The 23,143-nt window shown below is 46.8% G+C and overlaps 1 protein-coding gene across 1 annotated transcript; it reads left to right on the top strand.

Moving 5' to 3' along the window:
• Nucleotides 1-16,045: 16,045 nt before the first annotated feature.
• On the top strand, nucleotides 16,046-17,980 carry EMP1 (epithelial membrane protein 1; the record flags this gene model as incomplete). The annotated part of the gene is made up of 4 exons (XM_082279888.1): nucleotides 16,046-16,164; nucleotides 16,868-16,970; nucleotides 17,075-17,215; nucleotides 17,817-17,980. The coding sequence occupies exons 1-4, from the start codon at nucleotides 16,087-16,089 to the stop codon at nucleotides 17,978-17,980; spliced, it is 486 nt and encodes a 161-aa protein (XP_082136014.1). The 5' UTR covers nucleotides 16,046-16,086.
• Between the last annotated feature and the right edge of the window lie 5,163 nt (nucleotides 17,981-23,143).

Below are 23,143 nucleotides of genomic sequence, written 5' to 3'. Positions count from 1 at the left end.
GAGGTACCATTTGCACATTATAAGCAAATACCTTCAGCTGGGCTGTTTCCAATGGAAAAATGGAAGAGACTAAGATGGAGGTTAAAGTAAGGGGAAATGAGATGGGGACTGCAGCTCCCCTGCTCTTATAAAAGCAGGGGAAGACCGCCACATATCAGATGGCTCTCATCTCACCACACCTTCTTTTACATCAAAGCACAGAAAAAAAGTTAATTTTTCCAGGTTTGGGTCTCTGTTCCTAGCACCAGCCAGCTCATGCTGCTTCCTCTGTATGTTCAGAACCTCAGCCTGAGGATCCCGTTCATCCCATCCAACAGCACCCAGGAAGGCAAGGCACCTTTGGGCTATCCATCCCCCTGAGAACTAGTTCAAACCCCTCCACCAGTTACAAATGGATTGCCATGAACCCAATCCCACAGAATCTTCTGCAGCGACCACAGTGTGATTGTCAGACAGTCTGAGATGCAAGTCCACCCACTGCCCAGCAGAATCATACCTCCCTTTCTGACATAAGAGCAAAGTTATGGTCCTTTCCACATGGGAGGACAAAACTAAATCCCAATCACTACGCAACTATAGTAGGAACAACCTCCTTATCTCATGTCCATATTAAGTTTTTTATTCATGTTAAGAAACAAGGGAACTTTTGGGTCTTCCCAGATGTGATAAGTGAGATGTGCAGAATGTATTCTGTCATAGATCCCACTCACACTGCTACAGTCCTAGAGGGAACTATTCCAATTTTTACCTGTTAAAGCTTTGTGACAAAACATGCCTACACAAATGCTGTAAAACCAGGGCATTTTCTATTCAATACCTATCATGCACTTTCAAAAGATCAGTCAGTCTGGCAACCCTGAATGATTTTGGAAAAACTAGATGTAGATGTTTCTGTAGGTTTTGTTCATCATACAGTTTACCAGAGTACTTAGAACAGAGATCATCCCTGACAGAAAAAAAACCAAAACAAAACAAAAAACAACAAACCAAAAAAACCCAACCTAACCCAAAAACTAAACTGTGCACAGGAAGAGTTACATCTGCTCAGTGTTGACTGTAATCCACCCTTTTCTTGTACCATTGAGCTTGCAAAGACAGCTGCCCTAAGTCCTGGACATACAGCAGTCCTTGGAGGGACAGGAACATGACAAGACACACTAGAGAAATGACCAAAACCACAGAGGTGGGACTTCCAATATCCGCTTCCTCAAAACTGAGTGAAGCTATAAATAAGGGAACCACCGCCCTTTCCTCTCCAGTGGATGACTGCTCACATTTTAAGTCAGGCGTGACAAAATGCAGTTTAACACATGGCTGTGAGGTTTATCCTATGTCTCTGCAAATTATTGTATCACATGGACAACCCCACAATACACACACAAACACATCAGTTGCACCACTACAGAGCAGTATGAAACTTGCTGGTTTCTATTTCTTTAAACCCACACACCAGCTGAGGCTCCACCCCGCCTTCTCCATGTCATGACAAGTGTAGAAGTAGTGAACATGACGGACTGTATCACTTCCATTTGTCCTGCAACCAGCCAGCAAGACGATGCACAGAATAAATAGCACATACAAGAGAGAGGAACTCTCTAGGTAGAAAGACATGCTATTTAGACTGAGGGGGGCTTAATATGCAATATGTGTTTGCAGCTAGTTAGCCAGAAAAGCACATCCAAATAGCATATAGTTAAACTCCTGTTCAAAGCATCCCAGAGAGCATGGGAACTCAGCTACAGAACTTTCCCAAGCATAAATTCTCGCATCTGCAAAAAGTGCAGAGAGACCATGTATGGCCTATTTCTTCTGGCACCCCTGGTCTCTAAAAACAATCTGTTCTAGATGCTTCCAGCCAAGCCTGACCATGCCTCCCTCACTCCTAACTCCACACCCCATTTCCCATTCATATCGTCCATTCCTCCTTTGATCTGGCCTTGTAAAGGCTTAATGCTTTTCTTATCTAATGTCACTGCGGACACCTTTAATGCCAAAGGCTACTGTTCACTGACAGTAGTAATGCCTAAAAATGTGGGACATGGCAAAACAAGCAGAGTTACAGCAGCTGCAAGCTGCTCATTTGGGAAGAACTTCAGCAAAGGCACAACACACATGGGAAATCTTCACCCTCTCATTGCCTGTGGAAATGCTAATCCAGATTCTCACAGCTTAATTTCTCATGGCTTTGACCTGAGCACCTCCAATTAACAGACTGCAGGCATTCAGAAAAGCCTGTGAAATGAGTGATGCTTAGGTCAAGGGACACCATGAAGTATGGCATGGGGATCTTGGGCAATTCAACCTTAGTGTGTCAAACCTGCAGAATGCTTAAGACTTTTGATCTCATGCTGACACTTTTCATGTCGTGGGCTTTCTATTGCAAACTGCCTTGTGGAAACCACACACCATAAAGGAAGAAGTTGCTGCAGGCATACAGAAAGACCGGTCTCTTCTCTGGATGAGTGGATAGAGCTGGTTGTCCATCACACACACATAAAGACTTACTGGGCTAACCCTTCATCTGCAGGAACAGCTACAGAAAACATGATAAATCATATCAACTTGAAACTTTCTCCTTCCTTAAGCTATTGGTAGGATGTTCTCTCACTTCTACCCTTTCTCTGTATCCAGATGAAAGGTGGAAGTATCTCAATGAGATACCAATCTGCTCAGTGGAAGCTGAACTCTCCCCTAACCTCATTGTACCTTGGCATGATGGGGATACTCTCTCTTCCTTAAACCATCCTCTTGCCGACATGCAGCATTGCAGCATTGCTCCCAAACAGGAGCATCTATCCACACTCTTGTTCACTTGACACGTGCTGTTACCCCCTCTCACACCTGGCTTGACAGGTCTAGCAACAGGGATGAAGCCAATGGTTGGCAGGGTAACAATGCTTCTCCAGGGCCATGGTCACAGCCTGTGTGGCCTGTCCGGTTACTCTTCTTCTCTCTGCTGGCTGGGCACCAGCACTTCCAGATGGAGAGTTCAGAAGCAATGCTCCTGCAGGGAAGCTGATGCTGATGCTGCAGAACACCTCTGCCTCCCTGTGAAGCCTCTGATATTGGCCTGCCACGGCCTCCTAGGCTAGAGAGCAGTTTGTACAAAACTACCTTGCTCTCTCTGGACACATAATGCTTTGTCAGCCACTGCTCACTTCATATCCAGCCTCTTAGGGGGCTCCACTGTTGTTGCCCCATGTGAGTGGCTTTTTGATGCAAGTGTTCTGTCTGCTGGGTCCCAGATAAGCAGTTCTGTGATTGCAGGCAGCTGTTCCCTGGCAGTTGGGCAGTCACTTGTGAACAGGTCTGGGGCAGAGGATACTTCACCACAGCTGAACTCTGGTCCCCAGAGTTTGCTTTGAGATCCAGCACTCTATTGTACTCTTTTGTATGGAGCTGAGCATCCCTCACTCAAATAAACTCTGCCACGGGAACAGAGCAGGAGAAACGGATGGTGCAGCTAAATGCAAATGCCAGCTTCTTCTGCAGGGTAAGCAAATAAACTTTTCCTGAATATTGTATTCATATATATCAACAAGAAGCACATTCTAATTCATAGGCATTAAACATAGTTAGGCTTATTTTATCCCTGAGGAAAAAAGACTGTCTTTATTTTCCATCAGTGGAAAAATTCCTACAGAATTGTCTTTGCCCACCATATGTGTCATCTTTGCTGCTGTTTTATCCATAGCTCTTTTTTTAAGCAGGTTGCTATAGCCTAAAATTAGACCAGACACATATCAATAACACCAGACAGAAGGAATAATCTGAAAAACAGCAAGATCTTTTAATCTGTGTAGATTTCAAAGAGAACCAGCTTCGTTTTTCAAATAAAGGCAATCCAATGCCATCCTCAGTAAAGTGGGAAAGGCCTTTGCCAGGTATTTTGTCAGTATCTGCTTATCTCTTGCTGGGCCTCTGCAAAGGCAGGGTTGATTCCTTGCAGTAGCAGACCACCAACTCTATTGCAATATGGATCACATTTTAACACGGGTGCTTTCTGAAAAACTTCTTCCCCTTTCACTCACATTTCAAGCACATCCCTATTCAATCTTGCCTGTAACATCTAGGAGACAACTCCACCAGCCAATTCTCAGCAAATGTAAAGGATCTATTTTTAGAAGTCTTTAAGATGGCAAGAAATGCTGACCTCAGAAAACTGTGAATAACAAGCTCCTTATTTCTTCTTCCCTGCCTGCTCTCTCTCTGTGGAAGCAAACCACCACCATCTGGCAAAATTGCTCCGGAGTCACCACCAGGCCAGAGCTGCATTTTGAGCATCTCTGTTCCTTGATATATTCCCAAAAGTCTTGTCCATGCCAACCTCACAGGTCCGATTTGAATTCCCCCGTGCTGCCAGCCTCAGCGACTTCTCTCCATGCAGCACAGGGAGGGGATGCGGTGACTCACCCAGCCTCGGGATCCCCCCTGCCAACCCACTGTTTGTTTGAGTGATTGTATTGTCGAAGTCCTGTTGCCACATTTGTAACTACACAATTTTTTTTTTATGACAACCAAAGTTCAGTTTTATAAACAGATGCTGTTGTGGGCCTCTCTTACTCAGCTGGAGCAGCGTCAGTCGTTTTTCCAGGCTGCGGTCTCTGTGCTGCACACTGAGTCAGACACAGCCCTGCAGATTTCTTTGAATCGCTGGTTTCGTCCCAGAGACTCTTGACACCCTGCCAACAAAACAGGGCGTAGCTCATTAATTTCATTTTTTTTTTCTTCTCTTTAAAGGCAGTCTGATTCATAGTAACTCCTTTAAAACAGAGTGGAAAGACACCACCCTCCCACACCACCGGAGGAAACTTAAACCACCACCAGGTCACTCCCCTTCACTCCAGCCCTGCACTCCAGGACATCGGCACTGCAGCCCAGCACGCTCTTTCTTCCACAGGTGCCACCACCGGTCCCAGCCCACACGGTAAGAGCTGTTCTTGAAAATCCTCACAAAGTTTTCTCCCTCAGTGGCTGCTCCCCTCTGCTAGCAGCACCAGTCTGCCTTTCTCCTCTGCTCCTTCACTTCTCTTCATCTTGGCGCTCGAGCTGGCTATGGCACGCACCTTAATTTTCATCTTTTGCTTTGAAATCCAGCTGCGTTCCAGGGCAAAGGGGCGCTGCAAGGCACCCTGGTTGCAGTCTTGGAGCGCTGGCAGCAGCAATGTTATTTTCACCTCCAGGACACGTGCAGTCAAGGCACAGGGACAGGGTGCCCAACCTGGGCCAGCTCACACTCAGGAGCTGCTGTGGGCTTTTGGAGTAGCATTGTTGACAAGTGTGGAAAAATGCCTGCTTGGAATTAGGACTGCTGGCTCGGTTTTTCTGGTGCTCAGATATTTCTGCTTGTCTCTCTCCCCTCCATAATTAGTTTGCCAAGCTGTAATTTAAAACAATAGCAATCATTCCAAGTGAAGACTGAGAGGCCCCAAGGGTGCAGACTCTGGGGTACAGTGGAGACAATCTCCCTTTTTCTGGGAGTTCTGGCTCCTGAGGCTGAAGCCAAGCCCCAGCTCTTGAGCAAAGCCACACGAAGGGTAGAAATGCGTGCTACGCCTTCCTTGGCAGCACAGCCACTGGAGTGGGGAGCACTGCGAGGAGAAGTGGGGGAGCGGGTGGAATTGCTAGGAGCACCACGATCTGCTGTTAGGGTGTGTCGAGGAGGTAGAGACATTGATGGGAAGTGTAGGACTGCAGAGACTGGCAATTTTCCCTCTTCACCTGCCTTTTTCCATGCAACCGCCCCCTCTTTCTTTTCCTCCTCTTCTTCACCAGTTCTCTTATTTCATCTGTCTGCTATGGTTTGCATCCTGTGGTCAAATCTGAACTATTCTTGAGGTCTGAGAAAGGGAGTGCAGCAAAGCCAGTTTGTTGGCACCACACTTGGGTTCCTGTTGCAGGAACTCAGCCCGCCCTGCACAGTTTCAAGGGTTTGAAAGAGACTGAACAGTATTTAGCCCAATATGGGCAGGAATGGGTGGGGCTCAGGCTGGAGCTGTGGATAGTTACTGTATGAATGAAGTAGAAGCTGAGCTGACTGTAACTTTGTGGAAAAGGATGGATTTTGTGAATTTTGAAGTCCCCTCTGGCCCTGTTGCTTGTGGCTCAGTCACACAGTGGTGCCTCCTGACTGAGAAATAAATGTGTTGGAGTGGTGGGGAAACTGAGGCAGCGAGTGTTTCCAGGGCAGTCAGAAACTAGAATGGGAAGAAAGCATTTTTGGAAGTTGTCATTTAATACGATTAAGAATTAAATCATTTTGGTATTAAAAAAAAATGCTGTGGCCACAGAACAACTTTCACTCTGAAGCTTTGAGTTCCTCAAGGCACCTCTGAGAGCAGATTTGCCCGGGAACTGCCCACTTGACATTTCTGGATGTAGTGGGATTCTTTTCTGAGCAAACACTCAAGGGAGCTGGGCATGAAGAGTGTTAAAACTTGGAGCCCATTAGCTACTGTTCCTATGATAACAGGGGTTTAGGACAGCCGAATGCCTCCACCCAGTGCACCTGGGGACTGTGAGCACTGGGAGAGGTGAGCCCTTAAAGGCAGCTTATTTCTGTTTGCTGCCTTGGGGATTAGCATCGGGAAAGGATCAAAACGGAGGTGCCTTACTAACACTGCAGTGCCTGGAAGCACACCCTGAAGTGCAGAGCCTTCATGCGAGGCCCTGCACACCCACCCAAGGAATTCCTGTCAGCAGGCTTCTGTGGAAGCTCCCCCAGCTATGACTAACCATCCAGACACGTCACACGTGGTCTGAGCCATTCATCCTGGCTACCCCTGTGTGAGAGCAGGGATCTCCAGTGGGCACATGCCATCCCGAGGGAGACAGCTGACAGCTATGGAGTCGAGCCACACCCAAGGACACATTAATGGAGAAGTGACTTGGGATCTTGCGGGGAAGCACCAAGTTTTGGAGTGGGTGCCTCAGCTGCTAGTGCTTCCCCAGTGAGACCCTGCTGAGGACAGAGAGCCCTGGGCTTGGTAAACTGGCCCTTCTGGCCAAGCTGGTGGTCTTTCAATTTTGCAGTGTGGGAGCGATGCAAGTGCATGCAGGAATTGCTGTTTGGTGGTCTGGGGTGGAGCAGAGATTGTATTTTGAAACAGTTCTGGGAGATTTGCTGATAATATCCAGCATGTTTTTTGGTAAAAGACCCACCTCAGGGCCTTGTTTATAATGAGGCTGGGGAGATTTGCTGCAAGCACTAATCCGTCTCTCTATCTGTCACTCTCCCAGCCGCAAGGCTCGCTCATGGCACTCAGCCTGTGCCTGCTTCTGTTTCCTCAGAGCAAGCAAAAGCAGGAGGGAGCCTGCTGCCATAGCCTTGCCCGCTCCCATGGGGTTCACGGGCCTCATAATCCCCAGGTGGCTGCTGGGACACCCCTCCCATGGCATGTTTCCCCTTGCTCATCCCCCAGGTCACTTAGTGCTGCCTTTGCTAAGTGCTGCATGGATGGCAAAGGATGAGGCACCTGATGCTGGGCTGAAATTTGCCCTCAGTGCAAAATTTGCTCAAATGCCCCATAAGGCAAGAAATAGCCCTACTAGACCCCTTTGATGTAAACAGGTTCCTGTGCCTGGTATCTTTCAATAGGGAAGTGACAGCACTGTCACCCAGCACAACATAAGGCATGCTGCAGAGCATGGCACTCCTAATTTCTTTCCTTCCTTCTGCTTTCCTACAAAAAACGTAATGAGATAAAACTAAAATATGAGATTTATTTACCCTTCCTTCAAGACAGGGAGAATTAAGAGGCCTGGAGCTGCTCTTTTACTCCTCTAAAAGGGAGGGCAAGGAAGGGGATTTCCAATCTTCACATCTGAAGATGGATGCTTAATACTTCATTGGTCTTTTCTGCTGAGGCAAAGCAGCATTCACAGAAAAGGAGGCTCTTCTCCATGGCCCTGCCAGGATTGATAACTAACTCATAGCCGCAGTGCTGTAACAGTGGCAGTGAACAAACACACTGAAGCACATCTCAGTTATGCCTGTACTAATCCTCTGTCAGGGCCAGTCCACACCCAATCATCCCACAGCATGACACAGGGTCTAGCAGCAGTTCCCCATATAAACTGCCCAGAGGGGAATCTGGAGTGCCTCTTAAGCTGCTCCCTGCCATTGCACTGTGGGGAGAGCAGCAAAGCAGCACATCTCGGGGCTGCCATCTGGAGTGTGATTTCTTCAAACCCTGCTGGGAGAGCTTTGGAAAGTACCTCCTTAGCTAGAACAGCTTGACAATGAACAAAGGAAACTCTGGCCAAGTTTGCAGCTTCACGCACCCTGCTCCTTCTGAACTGTTTTCAGGGAGTATATGGAAGCTGCTCTCTTGGTAAGACCAAATATAGCCCATGCCTTGTCATAGAAGGGAGGGACAGGCTAGGACAACTCAGCTCCAGAATGCACATTGCCCGAGGGAGTGACAAGTTTGCCAAGATCATAATTAAGATCTATCCCCTTTACCCTGTGAAAACCAGTCTGTAGCAGAGGCATGGGGAGACACCCATGACGAGAGCCCAGGGACAGATCTGGGCTAGGTCATCCCCAGTCCTGTAGAGAAGTGCACTGAACTCTGAGCCCTGGAGTGGCTGACACAGGTGAACAGTGACTCATGCTGAAGGCTTAGCTCTTGTGATGTGGGGCCACCTGGCAATGTGTTTGTATTTGAGGAAATCCAGGGTGAGGACCTTTGTTGTCCTTTTGCCCTCGAAGGGCAGGGTCTGCTCAATGAGGGGAGTTGTGAAAGCAACCACCATGACTGGGTCCATTGTCCACATTCTTCTCATTCCAGAGAGGTATCTTCCCTGTATTGGCTCCAGCAAGCCTCTGGGAAGGATAGTGAGAGTCACGGTAGCAAGAGGGGAGAGCTACAAAATGCTCAGAGCTGGGAGCAGGCTGGTCAGAGGATTGCTGAAGACCAGCTCCAGGAATGTGGACCACTGCTGAAGGAAAGCTGGGCGCATCCACTGGCTGTGACAGTTTAGGCGGCCGAGCCAACCTGCCGGCTAGCTGGCCTCCAGTGGCCACAACTCGGCCAGCATGGTGTGCCCTCAGCAGGGCAGTTCCTGATGTCTCAAAAGCCACATGTAACATGAACTAGCTTATACTGTTCTGCCAGCCCATACTGGCCACAGGTGTAAGGAGCCCTCTGAAAGCCAGCTGAGGTATTTTACATCACGACCACCTTTATCCCACCCTGCACAGAGCACTGACCAGCTCCAGGCTGCACAGCATCCTCCTGTGTCTGCTCTATACACACGTTCCCCCCAGTTCATCAGTTGTGCACTTAGGTTGAAAGAAGGAGCTTTCACACAATTTTGCATTTTAATCCTGCACAGTCTTTTCCAAGCTGGCTTGCTGGAGCAAAGGCACCTCAAAAGCAAACTGACCCAAAAGCTCAGACTCTTTAGATGCCTGAGTCACACTGCCCTCAGTGTCTCATAGGCTGTACTGGCATGTTCAGAGGTTTTGCAGTTTTGAGAGACAGACACACTATAAGATACCACTTCTTTTTCAGAGTTACAGTCCCTTGGGGAAAAAATAAGGAATATCTAGACAAAACTGTCTATGTAAATCACAGGATTGCAGTTTTAATCCAAGAATGCAACCAAAAGCACAGCTGATGCGGGCTTCACAGACCTTCAACCTCTATCTAAAGGCTGTTGCAAAGAGGAAAAGCAGGTAGTCCTGCCAGCAGTGAGCTGTTTGCCTTTGCTCATACCGCACTGTAACCTGAGCTTTCCTGTCAGAGCTGTCAGATGGTTTCTCCCACGTGGGCACTGCCAGTGTCACACAGATAGATCCGTGCACCCATAAAGAAGCCATGCACACACACAGACACACACACACAGAGTTCACAGGGAACCCAGAGATGCACACTCCCATTCATAGAGGGAGCCACACAGAGCTGCAGATGCACACCCCTACACACAACACGTCAACGCCCAGACTGTCAGTCCTCCCACAAATGTTCCTCGTGTATCTCAGAATCTTGTTGGAAGTCCTGCCAGCAACTCCGGTGTCTAATTAACCCACCCAGGGACCACCCAGCGCTCTAAGGGGTGAGGGCGCTCTGCATCGCACCTCTGGAGGTGCAGAGGAACACTTCTGTGCTTCCATTAGCTCTGGGGTCCCTTCCCCACCCCTCCCTCTTACTAGCTGCCCGTCAGTCCCAGCCCTTCCTTGGCATGCCTAGTGTGAGGAGTGACAGTGTTTTCCTCCAGCAGTGGATGCTGGCTGCATGCCAGGCCCCGGGCAGCTGTCTCTTCCCCTTCCGACTACCAAGCGAGCATTGGAGTTTCAGTTGATGTTGTCACATGGCTGAGCGCTTGAGGGTGGTTTCTTCTGGAGAAAATGCCAATTTCTCACTGTCTGCCCTAGGAGCTCTGATATTTCCCCACTCTCATATGAATCATGAGCATGAGAGCTGGAAAACCCTTATGTCTCATCTTTTGTGACTCCCCTCTGCATCTCTCAGTGAGTGGAGGTTCATCACCAAGGGTGAATTCTTGAGGAATTTGTCAGATCCCATAAGAAATTTTTCACATGGTGGTGCTTCACCACTCCCTTGGGAAGGCAAATTCCACTGATCTCTTGGAGACCACTCCACCAGGAAATGCTTCACAAGAACCAGACAAAATCTTCCATTTACTTAAGCTTATTTTCAGCTGTAGCCCCTCAGGCTGGTCTACATTTTCCTTTTGGTTGGCATTAATCTGCTGGTTTTACAACCTTGCTGTACCCCATGTGGTCATCACAGCCACTACCCACATGTACGTGAAATCTCACTGCCATAAACCAGAGGCTCCAAAGGTCTCCATGTGCCCACACACACCTCCTGCCCAACCCTTCTCCCACACATGTGAAATCTCTTTCCAGAGGCACCAGCCTACTCATCCACGTGTCTATAAAAAGCATCTGACTTGTAAATTGAGTCAGGCTGGTCTGTCAAAACCAGGTTGTCAACAGCAGTGCTGACATACAGTAGTACGTAAAAGTCTGGAGTCAGCAAAGACTCGGGATTCATCTGGATCTGAAGCAAGAGACAGAGCAAAGGGTGAAAGCAAAAAGATTCTTCCCTGTTGTTGTTTAAAGTTGTCATGAGCTTTCTAGTAACAGTCTGACATGTCCAATGTCATCATGTCACCAAAATATCAGAGAGACCTTCCCGTCTTTGCATCCTGCCAGATGACTCTGGGCACAATGAGGACTGATGCTCATAGTGCACACAAGGTGTGCAGTTGTAGCAGGTCTAAGATGCAGTGATGGCCTCAGCTCAGTCAAAAGGCAGATGTACAAGTTCTGCAGAAGGTTTCATCCCACACTGAGGTTTCCCTTACTGGTAGCAGCATGGCAGCATTGCTGTTTGTGGGTTGGCTTTGCAGTGAGGAATGCACTGGTAACGGAGGTGGAAGTTTGTGGCTGTCTCAAACAATACCAAACAGTTTTTACTTTCTGTCCATTACTCTCCAATTTTCTCCTTCCTTTCCAAGAGGCCTTGGCCCTGATTTGAACCACCAGTATTCCTGGTGTGACTCTGTGCCCCCTCAGACAGTGGCCAAGTTCATGTGCTTTCTCTAAATATTGGACCTCCTATTGTCCCCATCAGAGACAGCCTACTGGGAGAGACAGACCACTGATCTGACTTGCTACTGCCTTCCTTATATTCTGTAGTGGCAGCTGGAAAAGGCAGAATTTCTTTCATGTTAGTTGCTTTCAATCTATGGAGATTTTTGTTGACATTCTAACCAAAAGCATTTGTTTTTTCCCCAAAAGGCCATCTTTCCATTGTTGAGAAACCTAATGTATCAAAGTAAAGGGCCTTCAGCTGACAAACTCCATTTTAAAGGAGTCAGAGGTCACCAGCGTGCACAGGCAGTGCAATTTAGATGTCCTCTGCTCCCTGGACACTCTAGGGAGCTACAGGCTATTGGCTGGGTTCTCACCTCAGCTGGCATCTCTCACAGTACACCTCACCAACTGAGCCTGGGAGAGGCAGTCCCAAGCAGGGACCTCAGATCAGAGAGGAAGATGGAAATGGAAGTCAGATGAGCTACATCCATTAAGGAATGCTTGAGGTCTGAAATATTTCAAATTTAGTTGCGAGTGCCCTGATTTTTCACCCGAAACAACCCTGTAATTCCTGCAGAAACGTCCTGTACACTCACCCTCTAGTCCTTTCACTGCAATGCACTTACTGTCAGAAGCAAAGCACCTCTACCTAATCTGGCTTACCCTCTTGAGTAACTCACTCCCCATGTTTGAGAAACTATACCATTGGTCTTTATCATATCTCCAAGTGGCACTTCACATTCCATCCTGATCCTTTGCTAAGAAGCAAACCAGGGGCAAGGACTCACTTCTCCATATTGCCCTCCAGACAGAAGGATCCAAACCCTTAAGTAGACAGAGGGGTGATATGGGTGGCAACAATCTGCCTGCTTGAGAAGACTTTGTCTTAGTTTTTAATAGATATTGCCAGCCTGCTTGAACTTGAACTGGGGTGCAGCAGGGCTGTGTGTTGTTCCCCAGTATGTGTACTCTTGCACGGTCAGAGAAATAGTCTCTACACAGTAAGAGTCTGTCATGCTTATCTGCAGGTTCTTTTGTACTGAAGGCTTCTGTGGTGATTCTTATTCATGCTTACTGTTGGTGTGGCTTGTTATTTCTCTTCATCCATCACCCCATGAAAAGGAAAATCAGTCCACTGTTATCAGCACAAGATCTTCTCTTGACTCATGCAGGCTGTTCAGCAGGTGCATGACCTTCACTTCCCCACCAGCCTGCCCTACCTCAGTAGTCCTTCTACTGTTATGTCTCATTCCTTTTTTTCTTGGTTTAGTTGGGGTCTCTCCTCTGAAAGATGCTTGGGGAAGACTCACAAATTGTTCGCTTGACTGGTTCTTGAGAAGCAGTCCTGAAACTGACAGTGTCCTGAGCACTTTATCTTTCAGGGTTAAATTATTGTGGGGTTTGAGAGCTTTGGGGTGAGTCAGTGGAAAAAACTGGCAGCTCTAGGAAGGCTAAGACTGACTCATAGCCCAAGAAGAGCCTGAGGAACTCCAAATGCAGCTGCAGTTTAGGTACGGGAATGGAAGAAAAGGCATTTGCATGCAATTCTGTCCTATTGCTCCAGCAATGCGACCCCACCCTGTAGTGGAGAAAGATGTCTCACACTTAACAAATGGAAATGGTATCCTGTCAGTCCCCAGTGCTCTGCCAGTTTCTCTATCTAATGGGAGGAAAAGTCCACGCCATAGCATCAGAGACAGAAGTGAATCTATTTCAGTGCCATTCGTTCACCCACGGCTCCTCTGGGATTGTTCTCTCGTGTTTTATTTAACAGGCAGAGAGAGACGAAGAAAGGGGAAAGCAAATGAATACAGAGGGAGGCTTGTGCTTTAACTCACAAAGAATCAAAACTAAGCTGTGAGCACATATCCCCTGGGGGAGTTTGCATTTGATAGCGTGTGTGTTCAGGGAGAGGTGCTGACGTTCTCAGGAAGTAGGTGCACTGAGAGCACCTGAACTAACACTGCTCTCCTGCAGTGCTAGAACAGGCAGAAAAAGCAAAGGGAATAAAGGATTTCTGTTTTTTCTTAGAGTATTGGTCAAAGTCTTGGGCGTGGGGTCATGGTTTTGGGGTTTTTTTTTTACATTGTAAAGTAACATTTATCCCTCATTTTCATTTCTGAATGCAAACAAAAAATGCATTTAAAAGGACTGTAGGTTTTTACTCTTTCAAGTAGAAAACTTTGTTTGAAGGTCCTCAAAAATAATAAGGAAAAGAAAAGCGCTGAATGAGATTTTAAAGAGGCCATGGAAAAATACATCCATCTAAGAAAGAAGAAAGTTTAGCCACTATTCAGTAAAGGCAAATTTCAGAGCAGGCAAATTTGTCAGAGTTTTGTTTATGCATGCCAGTACCCTGTAGTGTCAAGAGCACTTGTTACAGTTTGTGTAAGAACCAAGGTAATCAGGAAAAAGAACGAGAAGTAGTCAAAGGGACAGGAAGATTTTGAGTCAAGAGTTTGCTGCAGATATGTCACTTAGTCATGGCAACAGCAATAGTTTCTCAGGTTGAGGCGCAGTGTTAATATCGGTATCAGTTGCCATCCAGCATTTTGAAATCCTCGTTCCTTTTACAGTCAATGGAAAGAAGGGGTTTAACTCTTAGGTCAGGTATGTTCATGTGGTAGCCTGCACATACTGTTGAGAACCTGGATTTTAGCAGTGCTGAACTCATAAATGACTGTCACTACAGTCAGAAGTAAAGTCCTAAGAAGGCTGTTCTTTCTCCAAGATCATCACTGAGGGAGGTACTTTGACAGAGAGGTCACAATGACCAGACCATCCAGCCAAATCAAGCTCTAGAGCATGAGGAGTTTGCTAGGACACCCCAAAGCAGACAAGCAAGCCTGGCCCACATTCAACAAGCCAGGGCTTAACATCTCCAGAGAGTTCTCCAGGTGAAGGAAACCTCGCAGCAGATAAGTTTTGCTGAGGAGATAGGACTAGTCACCAAACCTAATCTGTCTTACTGAGGAGTAGCCTTGTTTGGGTGGGAGCAGTGACCCAACAGAGCTGCTTCCTTGAGGTCCTGAACTCAAGGAATTCCTCCTGGTCACTAGCTAATGCTGAACTGGTCAAAGTGCCACTGATGGAGAAGCCTGCCTACCCATTGTGGTTTGAGAAACTTTATACAAAGCAGTGCCAGGAACAGCTGCAGCATTTTACAGGAATACACTCCCACTCATGGCTGCAGTGAGAGGAAGGACAGTAGTGGAGAAGGTGGAGTCATCAAGTAAAAAAAGACGCATGAATGGGACTTTACAAAGCCTTTTGTCACAGTTTGTGTGAAAGACATCATAAAGTATAATTGTGTTGTTTCAGGACAGTGTTACCACACCCTGTACAAATGGTGACAGCATCAGACCTTACCTGAGTCACCTGGACCAAAATAACTTGACAGCTAACATTAATCACATGCTTGACACTGCTCTTCAGTACCAGCACTACCCATGGAAAGAGCAACAGAGCCCTCTCAAACTTTCTAGGAAGTTTACAGGCCACAGAGTGGACTCAGTAAATGCTTCTGCCTGAAATATACTCACTTCATTTGTGAGCATTGTCTGCATTCATTCTCACAGCTTAGATTTGTTCATCGTATTTCATGTTTTCACGTGAGAAGCCATCAGTCTTGACAAACAGTGTCATGTGAGCTTTCTAAAGCACATTCCCCTCCCTTTCCAATCACATGTTCATCAGTGACAGGAAATCTTACAAAAAGTAAAAGTTCGAAGGGTACAGAGGCAAAAATACCCAAAACAAACCAAAGAGGAATTTGTATTTCAAGAGAATCCTATTGCAGTAATAAAGTGACCTGTGTGCTTCAAGTTTTAAAAGGGAAACAGGCAGTTTTCATTGCAAACCTGAGCATCTTCCTCAGCTCCAGAAAACCTCCTGGTATTTCTGTTCTGGTTACTCTCCTCTTCACTTAAAGGAGTGGTCTACTGAGTAGTGGCCACCCCTCTGGCTCACTCTCCACCACTACTCAACAGCTGATGCACCAAGGAGCATGCAGTCCCCCATTCCATACCACCTGTCAGTGACCCAGACCAGTTGGAAGAGGCTGAGACACCAGAGAACAGGAAGGGAAAAATCTTTCCTGACCTCTGTGAATCCCATGGGCAAAAACTCCTATTCCTTGAATGTAGGCCTGGAGTATGGCATTTTTACTTTACATTAACGCACATCAATTTAAGCAACCTGTCTATATATTCAGGCTGTTTTTAAAATTCCCCCAAGTTATCTACCCATGCTCTACATCTCCTCCCAAATTGGTTCCTTAATCTTCAGACTCAATTTAACGTCTTGAGCAGATGCTGACAAAGTTTTTTTATTGGCTTTATTTTGGTGATTCCACATTTCCAGAGTGGACTTAAGATCAACTTGGGTTTTTGCATGTAAACAAAACTTATGGTAATACTGTTCTTTGACTCAGCCCTTCCCTTCACGCCCTCCCTCTGTTCTTGTTCTCCCTCAGAGCTCTCTGTATCAGTGACACCACCTAGAAGAGACCCAAGATGTTGGTGCTACTGGCTGGTATCTTTGTGGTTCACATCGCCACTGTCATCATGCTCTTTGTCTCCACCATTGCCAATGTAAGTAGACTGCCCTGGACAAGACATGGCTTTCACCTTCCACAGCAGCAGCCAGCCTTAGATAAGGCTGGCAGGTGGACCAGGGGATGGGTGCTCAGGTGAGGGTGAGGAACATCCACTCGCGGGCATGGAGAGAAATGAAACAGTGGTGGGTGTGCTCAGGGAGCGGGAAGGCAGCCAGGGTGGTACAGGAGGCAGCCTCTGTCTGTCACCTCCGCGGAGCCCCGAGCCAGCAGCACCTCAGCACCCTTCACCAGGGAGAGTGCAAGTCGCGGCCGGGGAGCTCAGCAGCGCCAGCCCAAGGGGCGCGGCGGGGCCGCCGGGGAAATCTGGGCCGAGGGGGACCCCTGGTGGCGCTGCCGGGGTCCCCCCGCCCCCCGCCCGCCGTGGGAGCGGATTTTGGGCTCCCCTCGCACCCACCTGGCCAGCCGTGCCCCCCCGCCACCTTGTACAGGAAGAGGGTCAGGATGACCTGGGAGATTTCTCCACGACGATTGGGACAGACTTCACGGTGATTTGCCCGGACCAAAAGACTCCTGGCACTGGAAGCCAGTGCATATCCCACCGGTCCAGCTGCTCATCACGGCCAACTCGTGCTGACATTTTCGGGCAGTTGGGCTACTCGTGCTCACTTTATGGTTTAGTCTGACAGAAGAGCGAAGAAGCTTTCCTGCCCCTTGACAACCGTTCTACCCTATTTCAGGTTTGGATGGTGGGTTCTTACAGCTCTGGAACGATCTCAACAGGACTCTGGCTGCTGTGCAACAAGACCTGCACTCAGCTGCCAGTTAGCAGTCAAAATGAGGGTAAGTTACATCCGCGTTTTCGTAATGGTGAATCACAGGACGTTGATGAGCACTGCCAAGACTGAGTCCTGACCTTCTCCAATCTATTCTCTGTGTTTTGACAGCTTCCCTCAAAGCTGTGCAAGCCTTTATGATCCTCTCGATCATTTTCTCCGTTGTGGCGCTCATCCTGTTCATTATCCAGCTGTTCACCCTGGAAAAAGGCAAACGTTTCTACATGACCGGAGCCGTCATGCTGGTTTGCTGTGAGTATGCACGTGCACGCCCTGCCACGGCTCCGAGTGCATCCCTCTGCGAACGCAAGCAACCACACGTTTGCCACACATGGGGAGGTTGTCAGCCAGCTAAATGTTTCCAGTGGCCCAATTTTTGTTACAAAACAAAGCACTGGGGAATTGGAAAGTGTTGGGTTGGGATATTTTTTGCTGTATATAATGAAAGTATTTCCAGATTTTCATTAGGAAATCCCAGTGAGTTTTGCAAAATACCTTTGAAAGACAACAAAAAGGATTCAAGTGTTTTGGGGGAGCAGGGGAATAAACAGTTAGACAGCTACTGCACATGGGATTCAACACGTAGCACCAAACTGTCATCAGATCTTATTACTGATTTCCTCCTAACAAAGGTTTATTCCTCTTGGCACCCACTAAACAAGCCCCAAGTGTCTTATGTCATCACAGCTGCAAAAGAAATCCTCCACAAATAAGCCTAATGGGCAGCAGTTCCTCTCTCATATGGCACAAGACATGCATTACAATCTCAGGGGACAACAGTACTTCAGAAGTCTTGCAGCAATGCTGGTTTCTGTGCATTTTCCAACTCTCTTTTCTCTCTTGCTTCCTACAGGGATGTGCATTCTGATTGCAGTCTCCATTTACACAGCTCGGTTCACAGGCACGATGGTGTACTCCACAAATCCTCACCATGGCTACTGCTTCATATTGGCCTGGATCTGCTTTTGCTTCAGTTTCATCATCGGCATTCTCTACCTTGTTCTTAGAAAAAAATAAGGCTGATGGGTGTCCAGGGGAGAGGGTTGGTTACTGGGAGTGGGGAAGAATTACTCTGCTGAGAGAATTGTTGGGCCAATAGACAGAAACAGCCACCATCATCACCACTGCCACCACAGAAAAATCACTAACAAAGCTAGAATCTTCAGAAACTCCTTCACCAAAGAGAGGGAGAAACAACTCCTACTGATCTAGCACTTCTGGGGCTAGAAATCTGCAAGTGACCCAGACAGCTCTTCTCCTTTTCTGCAAAGTTGTGCCATACCTTCACAATGCTTCAAGCTCAGCAGTGATGATTAAAGGGCACCACAAAACTAAGGGCTATATCTTTTTCCCTTCCTACAGCCCTTCTCACTTACATTTGAGTGTGCCTTGTGGGTTGAGCATTGAGGATTATGACCCCTTTATTTGTCCATTGAAACAAATGGGATGGGCCTTTTGTTACATTTTTATATATATATAAATATATATATGCACATAAGTTAACATTAAAGACATTAAATTGAGAGAAAAAACAATAGAAATCAGATTAATTTTGTGTTAAAATATCTACAAAAATAAGGCAGCACATTTTTTTGTTGTTCCATTTTCTATTTGATATTCCCATGACTGAATAAGATACAAGTAGGAATGGCAAACATACAGGCATGGATGTTGGAGAGAGAGAGAGAGAGAGAGAGAGAGAGAGAAAGTGTAGGGGTAAAGATATACAGGGGTTCCTAATTGCAGAGGATGCAGTTGCTCAGTGGTACACATGCAGGGAGGGAATCATCTGGATGTGTGTCTACACTAAAATAATCTTCTGTTCAACTCCAGAACACGTTAACAGCACTGCTACATCGCAGATCCTCACTGAGACAAGTCTTTATCTGTAGGCAGGGCTTTTTTCCCGCATCATCACCTGGTATATGATATTAATTGAGTGCCCCACCTCGTGACAAAGCTCATCTCAAAAGCAGATAATGGTTAGCAGAGGAAATTTATTCCCTAATGAGAGATTAGGAGAGATGAAGCAGGGCTTGTGAGTTTTGCTCTTTACTGCACAACCTTAGGCCAGCCACTTAACCTGGTGCTTTTCCATCTGCCAAATTTTTCCACAAAACTAGCTACCTCCCAGGGTTGCTGAGAGATTCTGAGTCCACTCTGTAATACAAGGTCCCCGTGTGAAAGGCTGGCATAGGAAAGTTAGGCATTGATACTGCTGCAACCCACAAATTTCTATTAGTTTGAAGAATCTCAGTCACAAGAGGCATTTGCAAGAGAGGAGGTCAAAATTTCCTGTGACTCCATTTACGGCTAAAAGGTAGAGAGTATAAAAAAACACGTTAGTGCAGATTGTGCATGGATGCTATTTACCTCTCTCTTTCTGTTACATTTTCTTCTTATGTAGACTTTATCAATTTGGTGGATATATTCTAGTACTGTACGTTGGTGTTTCATTAACAACGGTTATTTCATATATAGTCATTGTAAATATTTTGAAATGCATATTTTTAACTTTGTGGGTATAAAAATAAAATCTGATTCCCTTTATAATAAAGAGTTTTGCTCTGTTTTTTTTTTTCATTAGTGCTTCAGATATTTGTTAGCAGAAGTATTTGCTCTTCTCACTGAATCACAGCCCACCCCTTTAAGACAATGCAGAACTACCATGTTCTGTTGCATGCCAGTATATGAGATTTCCTGTTTGGAGGGAAGGAGGAAGCAGAACAACTCTCAGAGCTCCTGTTTCAGGCTGCCTGCAAGCTCAGGCAGACAGTGTGAGCAGTGGTATCACTCAATCTCAGTGCCAGGTTTTGCTTCACACCCAGGAAAGCTGGAAACATACTTTCTCACTCTGGCAGGATCTCATCTGTCCCAAAGCAAAATCACCAAGGTGTTTGTCTGGGTCTCACGAGTTGGTATATCTGTTGCCTCTTTAGCGTTGTCTGGCCAAACACCTCTGCAGTTCTAGAGCTTGAGCAAAGAGTCCAAATCCCAGGACACCGGCAGATCTCAGGAAACTTGGGGTACAATCCTGTAAGCTGTGAGGTGAGGTAAGATCTAGCAAGAATCAGCTGTGTCGTAAATTTTTCTTTATCAATTAATCTACCTCAGAGAGAGTGCTAATTGAGGGTAGAACACAAATCTTTAGGAGCTGAAGTTTTACCAGAGGGGGACCTCTTACAGCCAGCAGGGTGTGGGAAGGGCTCACAGTGTGTTACAGGTGGACACTTGTCTTGGTCTCAGGAGGTTCCAGGAGTCATACAATAATAGAATATGCTGAATTGGAAGGAACCAATCAGGATCTTCGAGTCCAACTCCTGGCCCTGCACAGGCCATTCCTAGAATAACACCATGTGCCTGAGAGTACTGTCCAAGTGCTTCTTGAACTCTGCCAGGCTTGGTGCTGTGAGCACTGCTTGGTGCTGTAAGCACTGCTTAATGCTGTGGCCACCAAATCCTCCTGGCACTCCTAGAAGTGCAGGGTAACCAAAGACCACTTGGCCACTGTGGACAAGGCTAACACTGACATGTGAGCCATGAGCCACCCACTGAGGTGGGAATAGTGAGGGAAGCTAGCCAGTGAGCCTTGCAGGAGCACACCCACTGCTAGGCTGGTATGTGTGTCCTGTTTCTAGCGTGGTATGGGTGTGACAGTATGATACCTCACAGGATGACAAGGCAAGGCCAGCTTTGCTGGGATGACAAGGACAGGTCATAGGCAATGGTCTCAGTTTTTGAACAGTGGTCTCCAACAGCATTTGTATCACCACAAACTTGTCATTGATAGCTTAGAAAGGGTATGAAGGCTACTGGACACTCTGGGTAGCTTGGTTTGCCTGAAAATTCACTTGGGCTACTAAAGGATCAGTACCCTAATTTACAGGTGGAAAAAGTCACTGAGTCCCCTGGAATCTGACAAACCTAGTTATCTGGTCCCTGAAGTAGAATTCATTCCAGATGAGACATCCTTTGCTCTACGCCCAGCAGCTCCCGCCACCATCTTCTGAATTCTGCTACATTAGGGGCTCGCAGGCACAAAATTACATTTGCCACCACCAAGAGAGAACACATCAAACAGAAAAGCAGATGCCAACAAACATGGATCAATTACAAAACATAAGGAAGCAGAAAAGGATAGGAGCAAATAGCTCTATTGGTTGTGTCATATGACAGATGTTTGCTCAAAAATCGTCTTCAGCACAGCCTGAAGTGACACTGACCCAGTGCCACATGGACTGTGAGACACAAAGTCATGTCACTCCTGCAAGAGCCATTACAGGGATTTCAGAGACCAAGCTTCACAAGGCCCACAACCACAGCTGACTCCAGCATTTCTCAGCAGAGTCCTTGGACTTGGAAGAGAAGCTTTTGAAGGAGGAGAAACAGAGGAGAAATTCCCATGCCTGAGGTCCAACTGCAGAGCAAAAGGATTCCCCCTCCCTGGTTCTTTTCTGGAGGTCACTGCAAGGAGAAAGGTGTTTTACACAGACAAACAGCTGACTAATTCAGGGCATTTGACTACAGTAAATCAGCTGCAGAAAGTGCTAAAAATGAGGGAGAGCCAAGGGGGCAAGAGCTTCCTGGACAAGAGACATTCTTGCTCTGACCAGAAAGTCATGCTATGTATAGGCTGGGAAGAAGTAGTCCAATAACTGGTCACATCAAGGGGTTTGAAATTATCTGTACATATTCATGGGTGTGTTGCAAAAGCTGCTGCAGACACCTTAAGGGAGAGCCCTGCTCTGTGAATGGCAGAAGCCCAAACCAGCCAAGCAAAGTAAGTGACTCCTGGCCTGATCACAGGGTGATGACAGCACTGTGAACACAAAGGCAGCAGCACCTGCTGCATTTACAGAATGTGGCTGACTGCCAGCACATCCAAAGCAGAAGAATGGCTTGACTCCCTTGCAGCAAAGACAACAGAAATACCAAACCACCATCACCAGTAGCAAAATACAAAAAAAACCCCAAAACCAGACAAAACTAAACAAAAACCAAGTGTGCTAGGAATGAGGAGCACATGGGAGGTATCAAAGATGATCCCAGGAGTAGTGTAAAAGACTACAGGTTGCTCCCAGCATTAGAATAACTCTTCACTGCTGACATCCTGGGTGCAACTAGCCCAGGAATCTTTTAACAGAGGAAAGTTAAGGTGAAATCAGCATGACGTATTATCCCACTCAAAACATATCCAGTCCAGGGGGCAGCCTAGAAATGTATGCTGTGGTTGTACTAGTAGTAATTAGAAGGCTGCCTAAACTTGTGATTATTTATATTTGCAGCTCTGCCTGCTCAGATAATAAGAGCAATCAGGGTACCAGTTGATTGTTGGAGGAACTGGGGAGGAATATTAATCGCAGACCCTCTGTTCCCGCATTGCACAGTTGGTGAGGTGCATCACTGCAGGCAGCTCAGCTCTCCCAACATTGTCAGCACCATAGTATTGAATTAGATACACTGTGATCTGATGCGTGATGACAAATCTCATGTTGCACAATTCACTCAAAGTATGTGGGTATCTGGTATAAATATACACCTTGTCATCTGTTACAGTGCTTAGGAAACCTGATTGCCTTTCTGCTCAGCCTAGCATGGAAGGCTGTAGCTGGCAGCCTTCCTATGTTCCACCCCCTCTCAGGCTTCTCATGTGAACCAGGTTAGCCAGAGACCAGAGGGGTCAATCCATAGCAGATGCCTCAAGGCAAATACAGAAAGCATGCTCCTCAGCAGAGATTTATGAGAAGCCAAGATGCTTCAACTGATCTCTCAGGCTAATTTCAGTATCAGAGTTTGCGTGACAGAACTGGATCTATCTAAGGGAAGAGGCAGTGCTGTGGAGCTCTGTCCTGTGAATATGGTAACTCTCATACAGATGACCTGAAGAGCATAACACAGTCAGAGGTGCTAAGAAGAGGGTTTTGGGGATGCTCCTGCCTCTGTCAACCTTCCAGATAAGTGTATAGGTGGACAGAAGACTAGCTTTTGGAGTTCACAGATGGATAGGACTTTTTATGCAGAGTTTTGTGGAGCATCATAGATTATTTCTTTCTCTGGAAGAAACTACCAGAATAAAAGGTTCATTTCATTGATGCGCTCATTGCAGGACTTTTTGGGCCTTGCTCTGATGAAAACATGGAGCTGGAGTAGCTGAGCTGTAATTTGGTGAGTAAGAGCACT

This window comes from Coloeus monedula (genome assembly GCF_965178545.1).
Source record: "Coloeus monedula genome assembly, chromosome: 4".
Taxonomy (NCBI): Eukaryota; Metazoa; Chordata; class Aves; order Passeriformes; family Corvidae; genus Coloeus; species Coloeus monedula.
The sequence above is the reverse complement of the archived record's forward strand: the minus strand, read 5'-3'. Positions and strand labels throughout refer to the sequence as shown.